Source organism: Hyalella azteca, unplaced genomic scaffold (genome assembly GCF_000764305.2).
Source record: "Hyalella azteca isolate HAZT.00-mixed unplaced genomic scaffold, Hazt_2.0.2 contig1031, whole genome shotgun sequence".
Lineage (NCBI taxonomy): Eukaryota > Metazoa > Arthropoda > Malacostraca > Amphipoda > Hyalellidae > Hyalella > Hyalella azteca.
In genome coordinates, this window is record NW_025931363.1 from 6,771 (window position 1) to 30,656 (window position 23,886).

At 36.1% G+C, this 23,886-nt stretch overlaps 2 protein-coding genes across 2 annotated transcripts; both read left to right on the forward strand.

Annotated features, from left to right (window-relative positions):
- The first annotated feature begins 322 nt into the window (after positions 1 to 322).
- LOC108673309 (zinc finger protein 425-like) lies at positions 323 to 2,532 on the forward strand. The gene is made up of 2 exons (XM_018161114.2): positions 323 to 426; positions 2,014 to 2,532. The coding sequence occupies exons 1-2, from the start codon at positions 352 to 354 to the stop codon at positions 2,530 to 2,532; spliced, it is 594 nt and encodes a 197-aa protein (XP_018016603.2). The 5' UTR covers positions 323 to 351.
- A 19,093-nt stretch (positions 2,533 to 21,625) lies between these two features.
- LOC108673310 (zinc finger protein 425-like) lies at positions 21,626 to 23,875 on the forward strand (the record flags this gene model as incomplete). Its single annotated transcript, XM_018161115.2, has 2 exons — positions 21,626 to 21,725; positions 23,311 to 23,875. Coding segments are annotated over exons 1-2 (640 nt in total), but the record flags the coding sequence as incomplete, so codon positions are not given.
- Positions 23,876 to 23,886: the final 11 nt, after the last annotated feature.

Consider the following 23,886-nt stretch of genomic DNA (forward strand, 5'->3'; position numbering starts at 1 on the left):
CTAGGAAAGAGATGTCTCTAATATTTATGAATGTCAATTTAATCAGACAAAAACAAAAATAGAAAATTTTATCCATTTAGTTTGAAAAGAGGCAAGTGGAATATCTGCGCTATAGAGCACCGACACGAGAAGACATTGTATAGCTAGTAAATTGTGATGCTACCACATTTATGAGCTTGTGTTGAATTAGACACTTGCAAAGAGATCTATAAGGAGTTATACATCAGATCCTCCCTCATAAAATGCAAACCTCACTGCAGCCACATCAACATTGTCCTCCACATTCCCCAGGCTTGTTCAACTGCACATCTCAGCCCTGCACCTGCACTCTCCTCTTGTGTGCCGTGCAAGATGGAAGCTCAAGTTGAGGCTCACGACGCCCTCCCAAACTCCTCACAGAACACTTCTGCTCTGTTGGGAAATCAGGTAAATAAACATAATTTTAGCTCTCCCTAAGTGGCACTGTGCAGCAAACTTTTTAGAGATTTTCTCAATTCCTCAACAGCACCAATTCGTAGGTATTGGTATTTATTTATTGGTTGGTATTTAGGTATATTATAGTTGACTGATAACTGCTGATAGTGCTTTTGGCTACAGATGCCATTTTCCTCCTACATTTTAATTCTGATAACAAAATGTAATTATTTTCAATCTTCAGAAATAGATGACAATATATCTGAATTCAACTAAGGAAAGATAAAATCCTGGAACATGTTAATCCTGCAGTGCAGGAACTTGTTGCAATCGAGCCAGTTACTTTAAACATAACATCCTTACTCTCCACGTAAGGATGTTATGATCATATCCACAGAAGGATAGAATAGGTAACAATACCACACTGTGTGGGACAAAGATGGATTTCTTGGTTTCCCAACAGTAATTCTTTCATCTTTGAGCTGTCCATGGTCTACTTAGTGTATACTATTAAATCTTTACTTCAACTATTATCAATCATCATCTATCATGAACTATCACATATAACTATCATCCTTAAAGGAACAAAAATAGGGCGCTAATCATGAGCATCAGGGTTATGCTTAGTACTGTAACTTTAAGGAGACTGTTTCATAATTTTACATAGTGGTTTCATCATTGTGGCTGACACCAGCTGGTCCAGCTGAGGCTGGAGCCAAAGCTCAACTGCAGCTTGGTCTCAAAAATCTGTCTCAAAGAGCTGGCAATAGCTAAATGTCTTGATGATGTTGTGGTTTATTCTGACTTTAGAATTGTTCAAGAGAATACAGTTACCAGGATAAAGTTGTGTCATAATCTGTCTTGTAAATCTGGGGAGTGCTTTTTTATCTATGCCGATTTTTTAATTGGGCAGGCATAGATCTCCAGATTGGGCAGGCATAGTCAATTATTGGATGACAGTTGGTTTTGCAGGTTTATAGTAGGTGTAGGCCTTATCTTGTCCAAATGATTTTCTTGTTAGGACTTTTAGTATGATATTGCTTCTTGAGGATTTTGCTTTTGTAGCTGTACTAGGCAGTGAAGGCGACCATAGCATCAAGGGATAGGCTGAAGATTTCTAAGTTGCGATCAAGTGGACTGAGTTGATATTTTGTTTTGACATGAGGGTGGTACTGGGTCATGTGTGGTGTTGTGAGGGTGACTGTCAATTATATTATGTGAGATTATCAGGTTTTGATGATAGAAGAAAGTGGGGTATTGCTTTGCTCTAAAAGTGTCACAGCACATTTTCAAAACCATAGCTCTTTCGGAAATCAGTTTCCAACTTTGAAAATCAATTATTAGTAATTATTGAAATTATTGTACCTAACTCTACATGAATAATACTCACTATTTCGTCAGACCAAGCTTTGCTGTGGAGTAAGCATTACATAAACCAGAGAAGACTGGTTCAAAATTTCCAAGTTTAAAGAATATTCATCATGATGTTTATTTTCTGTTGTGATGACTAAGTGACTTTTTGAGAATCAAACTTGAAATTTGCCAGTTTACTCTGACCATTGTTATTGTGGGAGATTGTTTCATTGTGTATTTTTTTAGTTTGGCGAAGGTGGATCAGGAGCTGCTGACATATCAGGAGCGTCCAGCTCCAAGCAACACACCAGGCTTGGGTGTTACCAGCGTGGATTGGTGGCTGCAGGTGCAAGCCACCTGCAGCAGCTCATTGATCTAGAACATCAAGCTTCAGGGCCCCATCGCTGCTCTAAATACACCTCTAGTTCAGGAATTGGACTGCAGCAGCACATTAATGCTATGCATTCAACAGAAACATCGTTTCAGTTCCCTAACTGTGGACAATCACACAAGAGAAAATTTGTTCAGTGCTCTCAGTGTGATTATGCTGGCACCACAGAGGAGGAGTTGAAAAATCATTTCCTCTTCAGGCATACAAACGAAAAGTCTTTCCAATGCTCTGAGTGTGTTTATGCTTGCACCAGAAAAAGGAACTTGGAAATACATTTCCTTAACAAACATTCAACAGAAAAACCTGTTCAGTGTTCTGAGTGTGATTATGCTTGTACTACAACAGGAGCTTTGAAAAGACATTTTCTTACATAAACACTCAACAGAAAAACCTGTTCAGTGTTCTGAGTGTGATTATGCTTGTGCTACAAAAGGAGCTTTGAAATCACATTTTCTCAACAAACACCTAACAGGAAAACCTGTTCAGTGTCCAGAGTGTGATTATGCTTGCATCACCAAATGGAACCTGAAAATACATTTTCGTTGTAAGCATTCAACTGAAAAACCTTTTCAGTGTTCTGAGTGTGATTTTGCTTGCGCCACAAAATTTTACTTGAAAACACATCTTCGCAAGCATTCAACAGAAAAAGCTATTCAGTGTTCTGAGTGTGATAATATTTGCATTAAAAAAATGATTTGAACAGACATTTTCTTGACATACATTCAAAAGAAAAACTTATCCAGTCATCTGAGTGTGATTATGCTTGCATCACAAAGTGAGCTTGAAAAGACTTATCTACAGACGTACAACTGAAACAATTTTTCAATGTTCTGATAATGATCAGGCTATCATAATAAAAAGGGACTTAAAAAGTCATTTCCTTTGCCAATATGCAACAGATAGGCCTCCTTAGTGCCTGAGTATGATAATGTTTGTAACATAAAAGGGAACTTAAGAAACATTTTTTTTTTTGAGTCATTCAATAGAGAAAGTTCCTTTGAAGCTCTGTGATGATACTTGAGTCCAAAAAATTTATTTGAACAGCGTCTACACTCAATGCTCCATCAAGCAAATGATTCATTGACACAAATATGAAGATGCATGAAGACAAAGGGATCAAGTGCAGAGTATTTGATCTTTGGTAACAACTGGACCAAGCTATGTAGTGTACCTAATGTTGGGCACCCACTGCCACCAAGAAAGAGGAGCTTAGATGTTCTTTGTCCTTCGAAGTTGCAGTTACTTGTGATGGCGTGGACATGAAATAGAACGATGGAGCCTCTTGCTTGTTGGAGCTTGAATGCAGCTTCATTAGAATATCAACAACCAGTTATTTCTTAGCTGCACGTATGAGTCCGCTATGAGTTGTCAGTTTTGTGCAAGTGACAGTCATACTTCTGGTGGTAAGTGTGTTGCATTTCCCCAGGTATACTGACTCATGGTTCTCTCTGAGGAGAGTGGCAGGTCAGTGAGCTGTAGCAGGCCAGAAGTTCCACATCAATCTCTTAGCTAAAAAAAATTACATTCTTGGTGATTTGATGAAAAATCCTCTTGCAATAAATAATTTTCAGATTTTTATTTCGATCAACAGTCAACAATAATGAACTACAAAATCATCCCACTATATAAAATATCTAGAATGCTTTGCTAATTGTCAAACTAGCATACGTTTGAGGATTAGCAAAAGAACTATAATCTTATGAAGCAGCATTTGGTATTGAGTTCCCAGCCAAATTTCAATATGTACACATGAGGAATTCAGAGTTTGTTATAGGACGAAATTTAAATAAAGTGACATGTAGGAAAAAGCAAAATGTTGTGAGTAATACCCAGTTATTACATGTAGTTTGTAGTTCTGAAGTGTTTGCTCTTAATAACCTGTTAGTTCAATTTAGTTCCCATAGAGGTTCCAGCTTGATAGTGTCTGTTGCCAGTAGCTCTAGTGTGCTCTCTTCGATAAAACTTAACATATGCAACTTGTCATCTATAGGATACTGATTGTAAGTTCTCCAAAGATAACTTAAAAACTGTAAGGTAAAATTTATTACATAATTACACATTATTATCTACAACTAAATCACCATGATAATTGTTGAAGCTTCTCCTGGCTAATTAGTGATTTAGGCATAGATGCCATGATCCTGTAATTGAATGTTACCCGATTTTTCACTGCTTATTTTTCAGTCTGAAAGCTGTTAGCTGCATAACCTTCTCTGGCATAAAATTTTATGAATATCCTTCAAATTTTAGTGTTATTTTGCAAATGGTACTGCAATATTTTTTGTTCTATTTTTCATGATGTGGTGCTGATCACTATGCAATTTGCTATGATTTGTCCAAATCAAAATTACCGGTCTTAGCCTGTTTCTGTTTTTGGATGTTGATTTCCAGCTTTGTGTTCCTGACATTGTTTATAATTTCCCATGAATCACCTCTCATTCCTTTGCCTGTTACTTCTGTTACTTTTCACAGCATGTCCTTGACTGACACATTTCAAATGAAGGGAATGCTGTACTGAGCTAGCTCATTATTTCCATCAACATGTGACTTCATTTAACCTGAGTAGAAACCACAGTATAAATTATGCCTTACATGCTCAGTTATCACCAACCATTTGTTAGATATGATTATTTCATTACTAATTGTGTTCTGGGCCCATGCTTCCAAGAAAAGTTAAGAGATCATAAGTTTATCAGCCAATAATTGACGGCCTTTTGAGCAAAATTCACTAATCATAAACATGAAATTAGAGCAAAAGTACTTACGTTCACTTAGTGAGTTTTGAAAGTATAGCCCCTGATAACTAGTGCATTTCTGTATCTGCAGAGAATAGAGAATGAAAATGAGAAGTATAAGAAGTAAACTTTATTGTCTTTTCTTTCCCATCCATGGGCATCTGTGAAATAAAGAAAAAATATAGAATCTTGATAATTGGGTTTCATAATATTTGTGCTGACTGTGTTCTGGGGTGACCCATTTTCATTCATGCTGCAAGGTAGCAGGAGTTTCCTGCTAAGGGGTATTTGCAAACCCCCAGTTCCTGAAGTGCAAGTTGTTTGAGTAAACATGTACTATTTGATTTTGTATCTAATGACAAATGACCATTACTGTCTAATCTATTTTCAGTATGACACGGTTATTTGAAAATGGATGAAGTGTACTTCTTATGGAAATCACATTTTTAATAAATGTTTGACTTCTCTAGACTGGGATGAAGCAGACAAATTATCAAAGATGTGATTCACTGAAATTGAAAAGTTGACTCAGTGACTTGGTTTTACCTCAGTCTTGGTTCTCTATATATACCTGCTGTTCCCTCCATTTGTAATTGTTTCTCTATTTAATTATTAGATAAAAATCCAAAGTATTAATCTTAGTGGTGAGATGGGATGGATGTAGGGAAGTAGGAGACCATCAATCAAACCATTGTTTTGAAACCCTGACTCAGCAAAGTTCCTCAGTCACGCTAAGTTGCCACCCACATTATCAAGAGAGCTTACCATAACAACTGTTATGGTGGTTAGTGGCTATAACAGGTTTAACAGGTACCATTTTTAACAGGTACCATTTTTAGCTTTTGATGAATCACTCTTTGATTTCTTTTCAAGCTATCACGCTCAAGCTTGTAGCCTTGTGATATTTTGATTTCTTTAACAAATCTCATAAATTCACATGAATATAAATATATTGAAACACAGGAATAATGACCAGAGAACATTATAATCCAATATGCAAGGAATCAAAACTCTTCAGATGACATTAACAGATTGAAAGGAAGGTCTCAGCAAGGATGTATAATATATTTAACAACATTTCAAATGTATCAACATTCATTTTCCAGTTAATAGAAGCATTGAAGAATGAAATTTTGGTGAACATAAGTACATAATACATGTAAATAGGTTACAACAAGGAAATTTTAAATTGAAAATGACTGAAAACTATCTCAAAGTTCAGACAGTTTGACAACAATGTCAAACTCCAGACTATATGTTACAATGGACTCTGAAAAAAGTGGGAGTTCTCCAAGGAGCCGGTGTGGACTGCAAATTTTGCTTCAAAAAAGTTTGTAGACTTCTTCCTAATTTGGACTACACTGGAGTAATTGGACCAACAATTACAACTTTGAGTATTTCTAACAAGCAACTTCATCTCAAAATCATCAATGAATTCAACTTGCTTAGTGATACCTTTGACAACAACGTTATGCTCTTGACTATATGAAACACTGGACCCTGAAAAAAAGCAGGAGTTCTCCAAGAGGCCGATGTAGACTGTAAATTTTGCTTCAAAGAAGGTTGTAGACTTCTTTGTAATTTGGACCACATTGGAGTTTTTGGACCAACAACCATGATAATGACACCATCTCACCTGCCACCTACAGTCTGGAGGACAGGGGGGCCCCTTGAGACAAACTCACAAGACCGTTACTCACACTGTGCTGGACGAACCCACCAGTATCTTCATGGTGCAGTGGCGCCTGATATTAACCAACCAACGACGGCTGGCCGATCCCAGCTATCTGTTTTCTAACTACCAAAATTGTCACGTATTTGCTAGTAAAACGATTTTGATGACACGGTCAGACGGGAGCCAAATAGTTCTTTTTTTTGTGTGGCAACATTTTGCGGGGCGGAGGCTACAGGCCATATGAGCTGCAGCCACCAGTACAGCATAGGATGTTGCCAATTAACATATATGTTCCATTTTCTCTACTCGTTGTATTGCCTTAGGGTTTTAATCACTGCTGTAAGTATTTTATCTTTGCGGACACAGTATTACTCTGGTGTATATTTGGATTAGTTGTGAATACCTGTTTTTACGCGACTGGACTAAATGCCATGAATATTAATTGATCTTGTGGAGAATACTCTTGATCGATTCAGTCGAGACTGTTATTGCAACTTTTAATTTACTTCATTTAGCCTGTGTCAATCTTTTTACTGTGTTCAACCTAGCACGGTGCCCCCAATAAAATATTTCCTGTTTCGCTACTTTCAGCTTACAAGAACAATAAAGGAGAAAACCCCTATTCGTTTTGTTAACTGCCTCGGCAACACAGTCTTATATGTGAAAAATTGTATGAACTTTTAAATAGTTTTCAGAGTCATTTTCCATGTAAAATTTCCTTGTTGTATCCTATTTACATGTATTATGTACTTCTGTTCACCAAAATGTCATTCTTTAATGATCCTATTAACTTGAAAATGAATGTTGGTACATTTGAAATGTCACTAATTATATTATACATCCTTGCTGAGACCTTCCTTTTGATCTGTTAACGACATCTGAAGAATTTTGATTTTAATTGGAATATAATGAATTCTCTGGTCATTATTCATATGTGTTTAACCAGGGTTGGCAATGATTAAATCAAAATGATTAAATCATGTGATTAAATCACTTGATTTTTTTAATTTTTCCAATTTTTTTTCATATTTAAATATATTGAGTGGCAGTCTTTAATTTATATTGAGGTATTGTTATTCATGGTTTAGTATAAATGTACTACGAATGACAAATTGGTATATAAACTTGTTGCCTTTAGTGTGTATTAGGTTCAATAAATTGAATGTTTTTGGTACGGAGGCATCAAGTGTGCAATACATTGTACATAGCTAGCAGCTTAGCTAATTCTTATGAGGCTATAAGTAGTCCTTAACTATTTGATTATTTGTTGTATATTGATTACAGTATACAATTTAAATGTGTTAGCTAGCTTATACAGGGTGGGGGCAGAACTGATTGAACAGTTTTGAGGCAAAATAAAAGAGTAATGGAGGTACATAAAGAAGAAAGTTTTTTTCCTCAAGATTAGCATAACATACCATTTAAAATACTTATGTTTTGAAAACAATATCAGGAAGATGGGGTTTGTTAGCTGCATCACACTGTTGGAGTCATTCTCGGAAGTTTCCTACAGTACGTTCACACATATGGTAAGATATGGCCGTACAATAATTCGTTCCCTTAGCTGTGGTAGGTTGTGAGGGCGACTTCTGAACACCCTCTCTTTTAGATGTCCCCAAAGAAAGAAATTGCAAATGCTCAAATCAGGTGACCTTGCAGGCCACTGTAAATCACCCCTCAGAGTCTGGGAACATGCGTTTCAAAACATTGAGTGACATTCAGGCTGTGTGAGCTTTAGCCCCATCCTGCTGGAACCACACGTCTCCCAATGCTCCATTTTCAACAATGTTTTCCATCCTGGGCTGCAAGAAATTTTGCAACATTGCAACTTAGCGATCGGAATTCACTGTTACAGTTACTCCCTCCTCTGAGAACGATTCCAACAGTGTGTTGCAGCTAACAGCCCCCATTTTCCAGATATTGTTTTTGAAACATAAGTATTCTAAATGATATGTTATGCTAACCTCTAGGGAAATAAACTTTCTCCTTTATGTACCTCCATTACTCATTTATTTTACCTCAAAATTTCTCAATCGGTTCTGCCTCACCCTTTATATTGAGAGGTTGAGATTGTATTGACCTTTTAGGCAATTAGAAAGATTTCCCACCCTGATACAAGTATTCTAATTAAAATATTTAATTTCAATCTTTATATATGTGAATTTAAAACTGGAAACAAAACAATTATAATTATAAGACTATATATAAAATAATTAAAGCTAATGAATAGACTTATCAATAATTGTTTACCCAAAAATCCCTAAGTGGTAAACACCACCTTGGCCTGTTGGCCATTATTGAAGGCAATAAGTCCCTTTTTAGCCATCCATTATGATCCATATACTGTTATTGTTAGTAAGCTTATTGCAACATAAAAAATAACACTACAAAAAGACAAAAAAACTGAAAAAAATAAAAATCAAATAAATAAAAAAATCATGAAAAAATAAAAAAAAATCTTTGATTTTTATTTATATGATTTTATTAAAAAAATAAAAAAAATTGCCAACCCTGGTAGCAGCGTTTAGTATCAAGTTCCCGGTCAAATTTAAGTTTGTGTACATGAGGAATTTTAAGTTTGTTTGAGAACAAAATTTAAATAAAATGACATGTAGGAAAAACAAAATATTAATATTCAGTCATGACATAATTTACAGTTATGATGTGTGTGCTAATAATTACCTGTTAGGTGAATTAAGTTCCTACCAAGGTACCAGATTGTTAGAGTTAATTGACAGTAGCTCTAGTGTGCTCTCTTCGATAAAACTTGACATATGCAACTTGTGTTCTATAGGATACTGATTGTAAGTTCTCTAAAGATAACTAACAAACTGTAAGGTAATATTTCTGACATAATCACGCATTATCATCTATAACTAAACTATCATAATTGTTGAAGCTTCACCTGGATAATTAGTGATGTGTGCATATATGCTGTGATTCTGTAATTGAATGTTACCTGATTTTGCACTGCTTATTTTCGTGTCTGAAATCTGTGTTCTAAATTATCTTCTCCGGCATAAAATTTTTTGAGCATCTTTGCAATTTTATACCAGTTACGTGAATGACCTTGCAATAGTCTTCATTCTATTTTCCATGATGTGGTACTGATCATTATACTATTTGCTATGATTTGTCTGTATCAAAATTACAATTCTTAGCCTGTTTCTGTTCTTGTGGTTTGATTTTCCAGCTTTTTGTTCCTGACATTGTTTATAATTTCCCATGAGTTATTCCTTGCCAACAACTTTGCATGGCATGTCCTCAACTGACATATTTTAACTGAAGGTTGTGCTGTACAGAGGTAGCTCATTTTTAGTGCATTTTCTCATTTATGGAAAAAATGCACTATTGTGCTCGCCATGTCCGTCTGCCTGCCTGTCCGTCTGTCCGTCCATCCGTGACCTCAAGTTTTCGACAACAAGAAATGCGCTCTCTGTCACTCACTGCAGTGAGTACTGAGTTATATTTTTTTCTAATAATATGTAACTTCATTTGACCTGAGTAGAAACCTGAATTTAAATTATGCCTTTCCTGCTCAGTTGTTACCTGTCATTTGTAGACTTAATTATTTTATGACTAATGTGTGTTCTGCCATCTAATACATTTCTTTATGTTCAGCAAATAGAACAACGAAGATGAGAATTATAAGAAGTAAACTTTATTGTCTCTTCTTTCCCATCCATGGGCATCCAGGAAATCGTGAATAAAGTATAGAATCTTGATATTTGGCTATTAGAATATTTGTGCTGACTGTGTTCTGGGAGACCCATTTTCATTTATGCTGCAAGGTAGCAGGAGTTTCCTGCTAAGGGGTATTTGCAAACCCCCAGTTCCTGAAGTGCAAGTTGTTTTTGGGTAAACACGTACCATCAGATTTGGTATCTTATGACTAATGACTATAACTTACTAATCTATGTTCAGTTTGAAAAGTTTACCTGAATAGTGATGAAGTGAACTCCTTATGGATATGACATTTCTAATTGAAGTTTGACTTCTATAGACTGGAATGAAGTAGACAAATTATTGAAGGAATGAGTAATTAGTATATAAAACTTGACTCAGTGTATAGGTTTTTGCCCTGATATTGGTTCTAATGTATGTCTGGTATTTCCTCCTTCTGTAAATTTTCTTTACTTTAGGCAATAAAAATATACAAAAATGTAACCAACCTATGTGGTGATTTGGATTGATTGTAGGTGAAGCAAAGGCATCAAGCAATCTTCTGTATCAGGTCAAGTCCTAATCCAGAATAATTTATTTCAACACTATTAAGCGCATAGATTTATTTTATTCTGTTACTTGTATGCATTCATTTCAAAATGACCAGTAAGTGATGCTTGCTGCTTAGTTGATTTAATTTTAATAACTGATGTGATGATGAATGTTGAAAAGAGCTCAGTTTTTTTTACACCTTAAATATAACAACTCTGTTTATCAGTCAAGTATGGCTATGGGGGCTACTTATCAGTCATTATTGTAAATTTATGATGCANGACCTGTCTCTTATACACATCTAGATGTGTATAAGAGACAGGTGTTAAGTAATTGAAACTTGAATTTGAAGAGAAATAAGAAGAAAATGGGCAGGAGTCACTACTTCAAGGCAAACCATTACTATAACATATCATGTTGATTAAGACTTGCAATTCCTGGAAACTATTCACCATTTGGGAATGTAGACTATCATAAGCTCAAATGTATTCTAACGTCTAAAGTTCTGCAACCTGTTGATGCAGGTCACATTCTTGTCACAAATAATGATATACACATTGTAATGTGTATATTGCTATTTATTTGATAATAATATTCAGGGAATAATTAAATCTATGGATGATATTGGGAGATCAAATGGCAACTTTCAGAATATAGTTTTAATATGTTACAACATTTTGAATGCAACAACTTTCATATTTAGGTTCAAAGATGCATTGAAGCATGAAATTTTAGATTATTTCATTATTTGCAAATTGAAAAATGCAAATTAAAGGCACATGTATAAAGGGGCAAATTCTACCGTGTAATACTAATTGCTATGTGTCCAACAAGGGTAATTGAGCATTTGTCCTCTTGCTGTGCTCTCGAACAGCACATTTTTTGTCATATGGATGCCTGCTTTTACCAAAGCAATTTGCTAATACAGGGCCCTCGTTGCAAGGTGTGAGGTGTAGTTGGCCAGACGTCCTAACGAGAGTGGCAGGACAGTGAGGTGTTGCAGGCCATAAGTCCTGACAAGATTGGCTGGACAGCAAGGTGTTAAAGCTATAAATCCTGACGAGAGTGGTTGCTCAGCAGGGTGTTGAGGCCATAAGTCCTGACAAGAGTGGCCAGACAGCAATGTGTTGAGGCCATAAATCACAACAATCGTGGCTGGACAGCAAGGGGTTAAGGCTATAAATCTAGACGAGAGTGGCTGGACTGCCAGGTGTAGTAGGCCTTAAGTCCCAGCTAAAGTGGCTGGACAGCAAGGTGTTGCAGGCTGTGGTGGGGCAGTGGTGAAAGACTCTGTCTCACACCCAGCTCCCAGGTCCGAGTCCCACTGAAGGCAAGTTCTTGCGGGAAGCTCAGCTCATGGTCAACTCAACCATTCAGCCAACTCTGGTTGATAAATGAGTACCTTGCTTGTCCAGAGTGTTGTGTAAAGGAATAAAATGGTTCTGTCGGGTCAGCGAGCTAGTGATGGTCATAGAACTACCAGTGCCACCAAGTGCCCAGAAAAACTGACCTATCACCCCCCCTCCCTAGTCGCCACTACCAGGATGGGCATTTACAACAACAACAACAACTGGCCATAAGTCCCAATGTGGGTAGCAGGTTAGCAAGGTGTTTCTAAGCCAGAAGTCCTTATGTGAGTGGCAGGACAACAAGGTGTTGGGCCAGAAGTCCTGAGGAGAGTGGCAGGTAAGTGAGGTGTATCAGGCCAGAAGCTCTGACAAGAAGGGTCAAAAGTATTTTTTTGTTTATGTCATTAAATAAAGATGTAGGATTTGACTTCATTACGTATTATAAATGGTGTATGTATTAACATCACAATTACTTGCAAAAATGCATCAGCATTGACAGGTGGGAGAAACAATGATGAATGTATGGTGCAATCTTATACCTATTACTTGTCAAAGGCAATTGCTGAATGCAGAAGCCATTCCAGTGGACATGTGAGCAATTTTCATGTCGACTGAAATGCATGATGTCATCACTCATCAGCAATGAACTGCAGGATGGAGAGTTAATGCTTGACAGGTGAGCGAGAGTTACCGCATGACAGGTGACAGCAACTGAGGATGCGTCATGGCTGAAACACCTTCACAACACAGCTGGTAGAATGCATGTTAAAATTGCTTTGGAACACAATTGGTGGAACCCCTATTGAAACAACTGTTAACATGTTTGGTAGAACAATGTTAAAACACCTCGTAGAATGCATGTTGGATAACATTGCAGAATGCCTGGTAGTTTGGATATTAATCCGCCTGTGCAACATGCCTGGTAGAATGCATGTTAAAGCAGTTTCTGAACACATTTGGAACAATGCTAATTAAAACGCCTGTTGAACAGTCTTGGTAGAACAAGTGTTGAAATGCCTGGTTGAACAATTGTTGAAACACCTGATAGAACTTGTGTTAAAATGGCTTTAGATAATGCCTTTTGGAATGCATGTCCAACAAGTTTCTGACTTTACACTTGTTACTTGTCAACAGGGTTATCAAAGCTTCAATTATTTGCACGTGAATTCTTTTTGTGAGTCCATTCACACATCACAAGTTTCATATATTAACCAATTTGGTTGATTTTTACAATAATTGATATTGTGTTTAGAACAAAGTGCATCAGAAATATTTTATTTAGGTTACATTAAGAAGCTTTATAGCATCATGATCATCTTGGATAGATATGATCAAATTATTGGTTTTAAGAACTCTTCCAAGCTAATTATGAACATTGTAAGAATCAGTGATTGGCAACACCTGCCTTATAAACTTTGGTACCTACTGATATGCTATACCAAGTAAATGAGTCTGGTTTGATCTGCTACAATTTCTGTACTTGCGTGCACATGGTTGGGATCAGTTGTTGTCAGAGGAAGCTGCATGTGTGAGTGGAGCAATTGACCAAAAATTTAACCCTTCTCCACCTTCAACTCACTACCACTGCCTAATTTATTTTGTAACTCTTTGACTATGACTCTTGAACTAGCTTGTATTCCCATGATCGTATGCTGTGACTCATTCAAACTTGAATAATATTAGTTAGTAGTAACAGACATGACTGTGTCTGTGGGACACAGCCACACAGGAAGGTTGTGCACCACTCTTGTAAGTTTTGCAAGATTCTGACAGAAAAACCGTGAACTTCCTTTGGTGCATGTTGTCTGGTATGGGTTGTTATCTCTGGTCATTGTGCACCACAAAAGGCAAATGGCATTTAATACATGACTGCACACTGCAGTAAAAATGTGCACCTAAGTATTGAGCCATGAAATGACCTAGTTTGCCGGCAAGTCTGGGCAAATGGAAGCATAATGTTGCTGAGGTACTCATGGTGCCATTCTGGGATCAGCGGTATTCATCTGTCCTGGGGAAGGGCTCCTACTACAAAAGGAGCATTGAAAATGCATTTTCTTTGTAAACACTCAACAGAAAAACCTGTTCAGTGTTCTAAGTGTGATTATGCTTGCATTACAAAAAGAGCTTTGAAAACACATTTTCTTCGCAAACACTCGACAGAAAAACCTTTTCAGTGTTCTGAGTGTGATTATGCTTGTACTACAAAAGGAGCTTTGAAATCACATTTTCTTTACAAACACTTAACAGGGAAACCTGTTCAGTGTCCAGAGTGTGATTATGTTTGCATCACAAAATGGAACCTGAAAATACATTTTCGTTGTAAGCATTCAACTGAAGAAACCTTTTCAGTATTCTGAGTGTGATTTTGCTTGCGCCACAAAATTTCACTTGAAAACACATCTTCGCAAGCATTCAACAGAGAAAGCTATTTAGTGTTCTGAGTGTGATTATATTTGCATTACAAAAAAAGATTTGAACAGACATTTTCTTGACATACATTCAAAAGAAAAACTTATTCAGTCATCTGAGTGTGATTATGCTTGCATTACAAAGTGAGCTTGAAAAGACTTATCTACAGATGTACAACTGAAATTTTTTTTCAATGTTCTGAAAATGATTTGGCTATCATAACAAAAAGGGACTTGACAAGTCATTTCCTTTGCCAATATGCAACAGATAAGCCTCCTTAGTGCCTGAGTATGATAATGTTTGTAACATAAAAGGGAACTTAAGAAACATTTTTTTGGAGTCATTCAATAGTGAAAGTTCCTTTGAAGCTCTGTGATGATACTTGGGTCCAAAAAATTTATTTGAACAGCGTCTACACTCAATGCTCCATCAAGCAAATGATTCATTGACACAAGTATGAAGATGCATGAAGACAAAGGGATCAAGTGCAGAGTATTTGAACTTTAGTAACAACTGGTCCAAGCTATGTAGTGTAGGTACCTAATCTAGGGCACCCACTGCCACCAAGAAAGAGGAGCTTAGATGTTCTTTGTCCTTCGAAGTTGCAGTTACTTGTGATGGCGTGGACATGAAATAGAACGATGGAGCCTCTTGCTTGTTGGAGCTTGAATGCAGCTTCATTAGAATATCAGCAACCAGTTTTTTCTTAGCTGCACACATGAGTCTGCTATAAGTCGTCAGTTTTGTGCGAGTGACAGTCATACTTCTGGTGGTAAGTGTGTTGCATTTCCCCAGGTATACTGACTCATGGTTCTCTCTGAGGAGAGTGGCAGGTCAGTGAGCTGTAGCAGGCCAGAAGTTCCACATCAATCTCTTAGGTAAAAAAATTACATTCTTAGCAATTGAATGAAAAATCCTCTTGCAATAAATAATTTTCAGATTTTTATTTCGATCAACAGTCAACAATAATACGAAATAAAAAGTCAACAATGTCAAACTAGCATACGTTTGAGGATTAGCAAAAGAACTATAATCTTATGAAGCAGCATTTGGTATTGAGTTCCCAGCCAAATTTCAATATGTACACATGAGGAATTCAGAGTTTGTTATAGGACAAAATTTAAATAAAGTGACATGTAGGAAAAAGCAAAATGTTGTGAGTGATACCCAGTTATTACATGTAGTTTGTAGTTCTTAAGTGTTTGCTCTTAATTACCTGTTAGTTCAATTTAGTTCCGACTGAGGTTCCAGCTTCATAGTGTCTGTTGCCAGTAGCTCTAGTGTGCTCTCTTTGATAAAACTTAACATGTGCAACTTGTCGTCTATAGGATACTGATTGTAAGTTCTCTAAAGATAACTTAAAAACCGTAAGGTAATATTCACGACATAATTACACATTATTATCTACACCTGAATCACCATCATAATTGTTGAAGCTTCACCTGGCTAATTAGTGATTTAGGCGTAGATGCCATGATCCTGTAATTGAATGTTACCCAATTTTTCACTGCTTATTTTTCAGTCTGAAAGCTGTTAGCTGCATAACCTTCTCTGGCATAAAATTTTATGAATATCCTTCAAATTTTAGTGTTATTTTGCAAATGGTACTGCAATATTTTTTGTTCTATTTTTCATGATGTGGTGCTGATCACTATGCAATTTGCTATGATTTGTCCCAATCAAAAGTACCGGTCTTAGCCTGTTTCTGTTTTTGGATGTTGATTTCCAGCTTTGTGTTCCTGACATTGTTTATAATTTCCCATGAATCACCTGTCATTCCTTTGCCTGTTACTTCTGTTACTTTTCACAGCATGACCTTGACTGACACATTTCAAATGAAGGTCGTGCTGTACTGAGGTAGCTAATTTTTCCATTAATATGTGACTTCGTTTTACCTGAGTAGAAACCACAGTATAAATTATGCCTCACATGCTCAATTGTCACCAACCATTTGTAGATACAATTATTTTATAACTAATTGTGTTCTGCCATCTAATGCATTTTTGTACCTATGTGCAGAGAATAGAATAATGAAGATGAGAAGTATAAAAAGTAGACTTTATTGTGTTTTCTTTCCCATCCATTGGCATCCAGGAAATTATGAAAAAATTATGAAATCTTGATATTTGGCTATTAGAATATTTGTGCTGACTGTGTTCTGGGAGACCCATTTTCATATATGCTGCAAGGTAGCAGGAGTTCCCTGCTAAGGGGTATTTGCAAACCCCCAGTTCCTGAAGTGCAAGTAGTTTGAGTAAACATGTACTATTTGATATTTATGTATGTACATGTATATTTATTTGATATCTAATGACTAATGACCATTACTGCCTAATCTATATTCAGTATAACAAAGTTGCTTGAATATTGATGAATTGAACTTCTTATGGTAATCACATTTACATTTAATGTTTGACTTTTCTAGACTGGGATGAAGCAGACAAATTATTGAAATTGTGAGTTACTGAAACTTAAAATTTGACTCAGTGACTTAGTTTTACCTCAGTCTTTGTTCTCTATGTATACCTGCTGTTCCCTCCAGTTGTAATTGTTTCTCAATTAATTAATAAATAAAAATCCAAAATATTAATCTAAATTGCAAGTTAGGATGGTTGTATGGGAGTGGGACACCATTAATCAATCAAATCATTGTTTTGAAACCATAACTTGGCAAACCTCCCCAGTCACACTAAGCTGCCTCCCACATTATCAAGAGAGCTTACTGTAACAACTGTTATGGTGGTTAGTGGCTATAGTGGGTATACTAACTACTGTGGGTGCAAAAAGTATCCAACATAATGGAATAACTTATTTAATTGGAGCTTATTCAACACAATAACACAAAGAAATACTATTCTAATCTAAATTTACATGGAAAATACAAATATATCAAAACAACAATATCAATTAATTTTGACTTGATGATTGCAATTTTGTAAAAGTCAAGGTTCAAAAAAAGTAACACATTGTTAAGAAATTTACTCAATACTTCGTCATATGACCTTCAACAGCCAAAACTGCTTCTAACCAATTTAAATACTTGTTCACAAGATTAACACTTATGCTAATAAGAATTTTAGCCCTCCTTGCATATTTCTTTCAATTGGATAAGATTTCTTGGATCTCTCTCCCATACCCTCACTTTTATTTTTCTCCACAGATTTCCAATCGGATTGAGGTCAGGTGTTTGGCTTGTCTAGTCCAATAACTCGATGTCCCTCTCCTGAAACCATGAAACCATGTAAGAGTTGCCCTAGCCATGTGATTAGGGTCATTGTCTTGTTGGAAAATCCAACCTCGAGGAAGGTTCTATTTTTTGGCTGACTTCATGAGACATTTCTCAAGAATGCCCCAATGCATTTCGGAGTGCATCCATCCTTCTATGATTTCCAATTATCCAGGGCCTGCAGAAGAGAAACAACCCAAAGCATTATGCTGCCTTATCCAAACTTCACTAATGGGATGGTATTCCTCAGGTGAAATGCAGAGTTATCGTCTCCAAACACCACTGGCACAAAATTTGCTCTAACAACACAATTTTAGTCTCATCTGACCATAATATTTTATCCAAAAAGCTTGAAGATTTATTCATGTGTTCCTCAGCAAAGTTCTGGCAGTTTTTAAGGTGAATTTCCTTCAAGAAAGTAGTTTTTCTTGGTGACCAAGAGTGGAATCTTCTCTCTCAGAGAAATGTCCTAGTTGTATTCCTGCAAACATTTGTCCCATTTGATTGCAAGACTTTTTACAGTTCAGAACAAGGCAGTCAAAGATTATTCTATACTTTCCAAACTCAACTCCTACCTGTACGGTTAGAAATTTTTGTAGGACGCCCTGAACAAGGCAGAATAGTCAAAAGATGGAATGATTTCCACCTCCAAACTGTATCACCAACTGCCGAAATTGGGATATTTAGCACAGATGAAATTTTTCTATATCCCAAACCATCTCTGTGTAGCTCAATAATTGATTTTCTAGTTAATTCAGAAAACTCTGCAGTTTTAGGCATTGTTGAAGAGCGTAAAATTTAGGCCACCTTCTCATGACAATGCCAGGTAATGAATGACTGCAGTTAGAAAGATGTCTATGACGTTGTTTTGCATTCTAGAATATTCAAATTTTTTCTGATTATAGAGTATACTCCTAAATATAATGGACGAGAAATTATTGGTAAATCTAATTCTTTTTTTACTATGTGTTAGATACTTTTTGAACCTTATCTGTTACAAAATTGCAACTATCATGTCATCGTTTAGCGCTACTATTGTTGTTTCTATATATATGTATTTCACAAGTAAATTTAGATAAGAATAGTGATTGTTTAGGTTATTTTGTTAGATTAGCTTTAATTGATAAAATTTTTCTTTTGTGTGATACTTTTTGCACCTACTGTATTTTATGAATGTCATTTTTGGCATTTGATGACTTATTCTTTAATTTTCTTTTCAAGCTGTCATAACCTTGTAATATTTTAAATTGTTTCAAAAATCTTATAAATTCTAATGAAATTAGAATTTTTTTGGAATGAAATTAGAATTTTTTTTCTAATGAAATTTGGCCCACTTCATGGACCAAATTATCTTCTAACACAAAGAAACCAGCAGTTTCTTCACAATGTATCCTAGTAATAACATGTAAAATCATTTCTATTAAACTCATTGATATGTTATAGTTAGTTACTTGCATAGATCTATAAAAGACTATATTGAGTTTTGCTTGGTGGCTAGATGGTCTTGTTTTAATGACTAATGTGCTGATGATAGTTAATTGCAGCTAACTTTTTTTAAACACCCTAGACATAGCACCTCATTTTATCTTTAAAGTATGGTTATGGTGACCATTAAACTCATATATTTTTGAATTTATCATGCAGGTCGGAACACTGCAATTGAAGAAAAAAATAAAATATATTGAAAAAGGTTGAAAATTAGACAAGGAATTCAATGACAATACTTCAGGTTTTCATAAAAGAAACAAGAAAACCGTAGAGCTGAAATCTTTAATGAGATGCTTGAAAAACAAAATATTACAATAAAAATTAGTTTGGAATCTCTGTGTAGGAATCAGACTGGATAAGAAATTCAATAAATTGTATGAAATGAATGAGACTAGACGCTGAAAGATGAGATAAAATAGGCAGAAGTCACTACTCATATGCCAACGATTACTATAAAAAGTCTTGTTTATTTAAACTTATAATTCGTGGAAACTATTCACCATTCAATAATTTTGACTATCAACAACTCATATTTATTCTTATATCTAAAGTTCAGGCAACTTACTCCAACAATATTATGAAAAATCGCAAATATTGATATTCATATAGCACTGTGTATGTTGCTATGTGTATAAAAATACTGATAGCAATATTCTGGAGCCAAAATGTCCTCTGAAAATTGTCCTTCTGATATCCATATCCTTTGATATCCTTCAAACTGTCCCGTCTATTTCAATACATCTTTAATTTCTATTATACAAGCCATTCTTGCATGTAGCCAAATTGTGTGAATTAAAAATTGCTGATGCATAAAGTAAGCAATTGTATGCATAAGTAACTTTGGATGGGTTAATTGTGTTGCAAATGCTGAAATTAAGGTCTTCTGTTGAGTCTTTATTAAACTCTGTACAATTTCCTGTATCCGTCTAGTGTTATTACCAATTCTGCCAACATTATAGATTGAAAACTTCAACCTCAGTGGTTCATAACTATCATCACATTTGGTCATGGCGTCCATTACCAAAGAATGCAGTGTTGTGCTGCACCAACTCTCCGATGCTGCAGTCAGGAGTGGCAGATGCCCTGAGCCAAGCCTCAGTCAAGCGTCTCCTGGTGGCAGCAAAGTAAAGTCTGAAGGTAAGCCAGATTCCATTTAAATAACTCATTAATTGTTATTACACAGAGGGGGAACTGAGGTTATGTAAATCTATCCAATTTCATTCTCATCTGTATTTGTTTCTCAAGAGTTTATAAACAAGATTTGATGAGGTTATGTGGGAAAATGCCACCCTATTAGTTTCACTCATGAAGTGGTATTTCACTCTGAGCAATGTTTTTGCCTGAGCTTACACGTCTTCATTTGGTGGACATTGTATCTACTATGAGACTTCTTGCTCCATAGCCCAGTGGTACCAGTAAACCAATGTACATTTTTTCCAGCCTTAGAAAAGGTTTACCCTCTGCCGGTACTTGAAGATTCTGCTATCTCCATCAAAGAAGAGCCTGAGGAAAAAACAGGAGAAGTATCCATCAAAGAAGAGCCATTCTCATATGGAAATGAGGTAGGTGGAGTTGATATGCAAGTGGTCAGCAGAGCACTTGAAATTCTTGCATAGATTTTAATTAAAAAAATTGCAGAATGAATGCTACTCCCGTGATAAAATCTTCAAGTTAGGCTCAGAAGACAAATTGCAACCCAGTATTATGTCTGAAATATTAAGCAATAATAATTAGGTATTATCTCCTTCATCTTGATTCAATAATTGCTCAGAAGTCATGACAAATTTTATCCAAAAATACTTGCAATAGGTTTACTATTTTTAAAGCCAAACTCATTTTTCCTAATAGTTGTCTGTAGTTGATTAATAATGAAAAGTGGTGGTCACTATTGGGAGCAGCCATGCCAAATTTTTTTGTTCAAAAGCACCTTCTTTTTTGTCAATTAATAAATAATAGAGCAGAGAATTGCGAAGAATAATACTGGAGATCCTTCATGTCCATTAATATAAATTTTAAATTTAGGTGATGCAACACAGCTACAATACAAGGAAAGAGATGTCTCTAATATTTATGTATGTCAATTTAATCGGATAATAACAAAAATAGAAAATTTTATCCATTTAGTTTGAAAACAGGCAATTGGAATGTCTGCACTATGGATCACCAACATGAGAAGACGTTGTATAGCTAGTAAATTGTGATGCTACCACATTTATGAGCTTATGTTGAATTAGACACTTGCAAAGAATTCTATAATGAGTTATACATTAGATCCTCCCTCATAAAATGCAAACCTCACTGCAGCCACATCAACATTGTCCTCCACATCCCCCAGGCTTGTTCAACTGCACATCTCAGCCCTGTACCTGCACTCTCCTCTTGTGTGCCGTGCAAGATGGAAGCTCAAGTTGAGGCTCATGACGCCCTCCCAAACTCCTCACAGAACACTTCTGCTCTGTTGGGAAATCAGGTAAATAAACATAATTTTAGCTCTCCCTAAATGGCACTGTGCAGCAAACTTTTTAGAGATTTTCTCAATTCCTCAACAGCACCAATTCGTAGGTATTGGTATTTATTTATTGGTTGGTATATAGGTATATTATAGTTGACTGATAACTGCTGGTAGTGATATTGGCTACAGATGCCATTTTCCTCCTACATTTTAATTCTGATAACAAAATGTAATTATTTTCAATCTTCAGAAATAGATGACAATATATCTGAATTCAACTAAGGAAAGATAAAATCCTGGAACATGTTAATCCTGCAGTGCAGGAACTTGTTGCAATCGAGCCAGTTACTTTAAACATAACATCATTACTCTCCACGTAAGGATGTTATGATCATATCCACAGAAGGATAGAATAGGTAACAATACCACAATGTGTGGGACAAAGATGGATTTCTTGGTTTCCCAACAGTAATTCTTTCATCTTTGAGCTGTCCATGGTCTACTTAGTGTATACTATTAAATCTTTACTTCAACTATTATCAATTATCATCTATCATGAACTATCACATATAACTATCATCCTTAAGGGAACAAAAATAGGGCGCTAATCATGAGCATTAGGGTTATGCTTAGTACTGTAACTTTAAGGAGACTGTTTCATAATTTTACATAGTGGTTTCATCATTGTGGCTGACACCAGCTGGTCCAGCTGAGGCTGGAGCCAAAGCTCAACTGCAGCTTGGTCTCAAAAATCTGTCTCCAAAGAGCTATAGCTAAATGTCTTGATGATGTTGTGGTTTATTCTGACTTTAGAATTGTTCAAGAGAATACAGTTACCAGGACAAAGTTGTGCCATAATCTGTCTTGTAAATCTGGGGAGTGCTTTTTTATCTATGCCGATTTTTTAATTGGGCAGGCATAGATCTCCAGATTGGGCAGGCATAGTCAATTATTGGATGACAGTTGGTTTTGCAGGTTTATAGTAGGTGTAGGCCTTATCTTGTCCAAATGATTTTCTTGTGAGGACTTTTAGTATGATATTGCTTCTTGAGGATTTTGCTTTTGTAGCTGTACTAGGCAGTGGAGGTGACCAATAGCATCAAGGGATAGGCTGAAAATTTCTAAGTTGCGATCAAGTGGACTGAGTTGATATTTTGTTTTGACATGAGGGTGGTACTGGGTCATGTGTGGTGTTGTGACGGTGACGGTCAATTATATTATGTGAGATTATCAGGTTTTGATGATAGAAGAAAGTGGGGTATTGCTTTGCTCTAAAAGTGTCACAGCACATTTTCAAAACCATAGCTCTTTCGGAAATCAGTTTCCAACTTTGAAAATCAATTATTAGTAATTATTGAAATTATTGTACCTAACTCTACATGAATAATACTCACTATTTCGTCAGACCAAGCTTTGCTGTGGAGTAAGCATTACATAAACCAGAGAAGACTGATTCAAAATTTCCAAGTTTAAAGAATATTCATCATAATGTTTATTTTCTGTTGTGATGACTAAGTGACCTTTTGAGAATCAAACTTGAAATTTGCCAGTTTACTCTGACCGTTGTTATTGTGGGAGATAGTTTCATTGTGTATTTTTTTAGTTTGGCGAAGGTGGATCAGCACCTGCAACAGGAGCTGCTGACATATCAGGAGCGTCCAGCTCCAAGCAACACACCAGGCTTGGGTGTTACCAGCGTGGATTGGTGGCTGCAGGTGCAAACCACCTGCAGCAGCTCGTTGATCTAGAACATCCTGCTTCAGGGCCCCACCGCTGCTCTAAATACACCTCTAGTTCAGGGATTGGACTGCAGCAGCACATTAATGCTATGCATTCAACAGAAACAACGTTTCAGTTCCCTAATTGTGTACAATCACACAAGAGAAAATTTGTTCAGTGCTCTCAGTGTGATTATGCTGGCACCACAGAGGGGGAGTTGAAAAGTCATTTCCTCTTCAGCCATACAAACGAAAAGTCTTTCCAATGCTATGAGTGTGATTATGCTTGCACCAGAAAAAAACACTTGGAAATACATTTCCTTCACAAACATTCAACAGAAAAACCTGTTCAGTGTTCTGAGTGTAATTATGCTTGTACTACAAAAGGAGCTTTGAAATCCCATTTTCTTCACAAACACTCAACAGAAAAACCTATTCAGTGTTCTGAGTGTGATTATGCT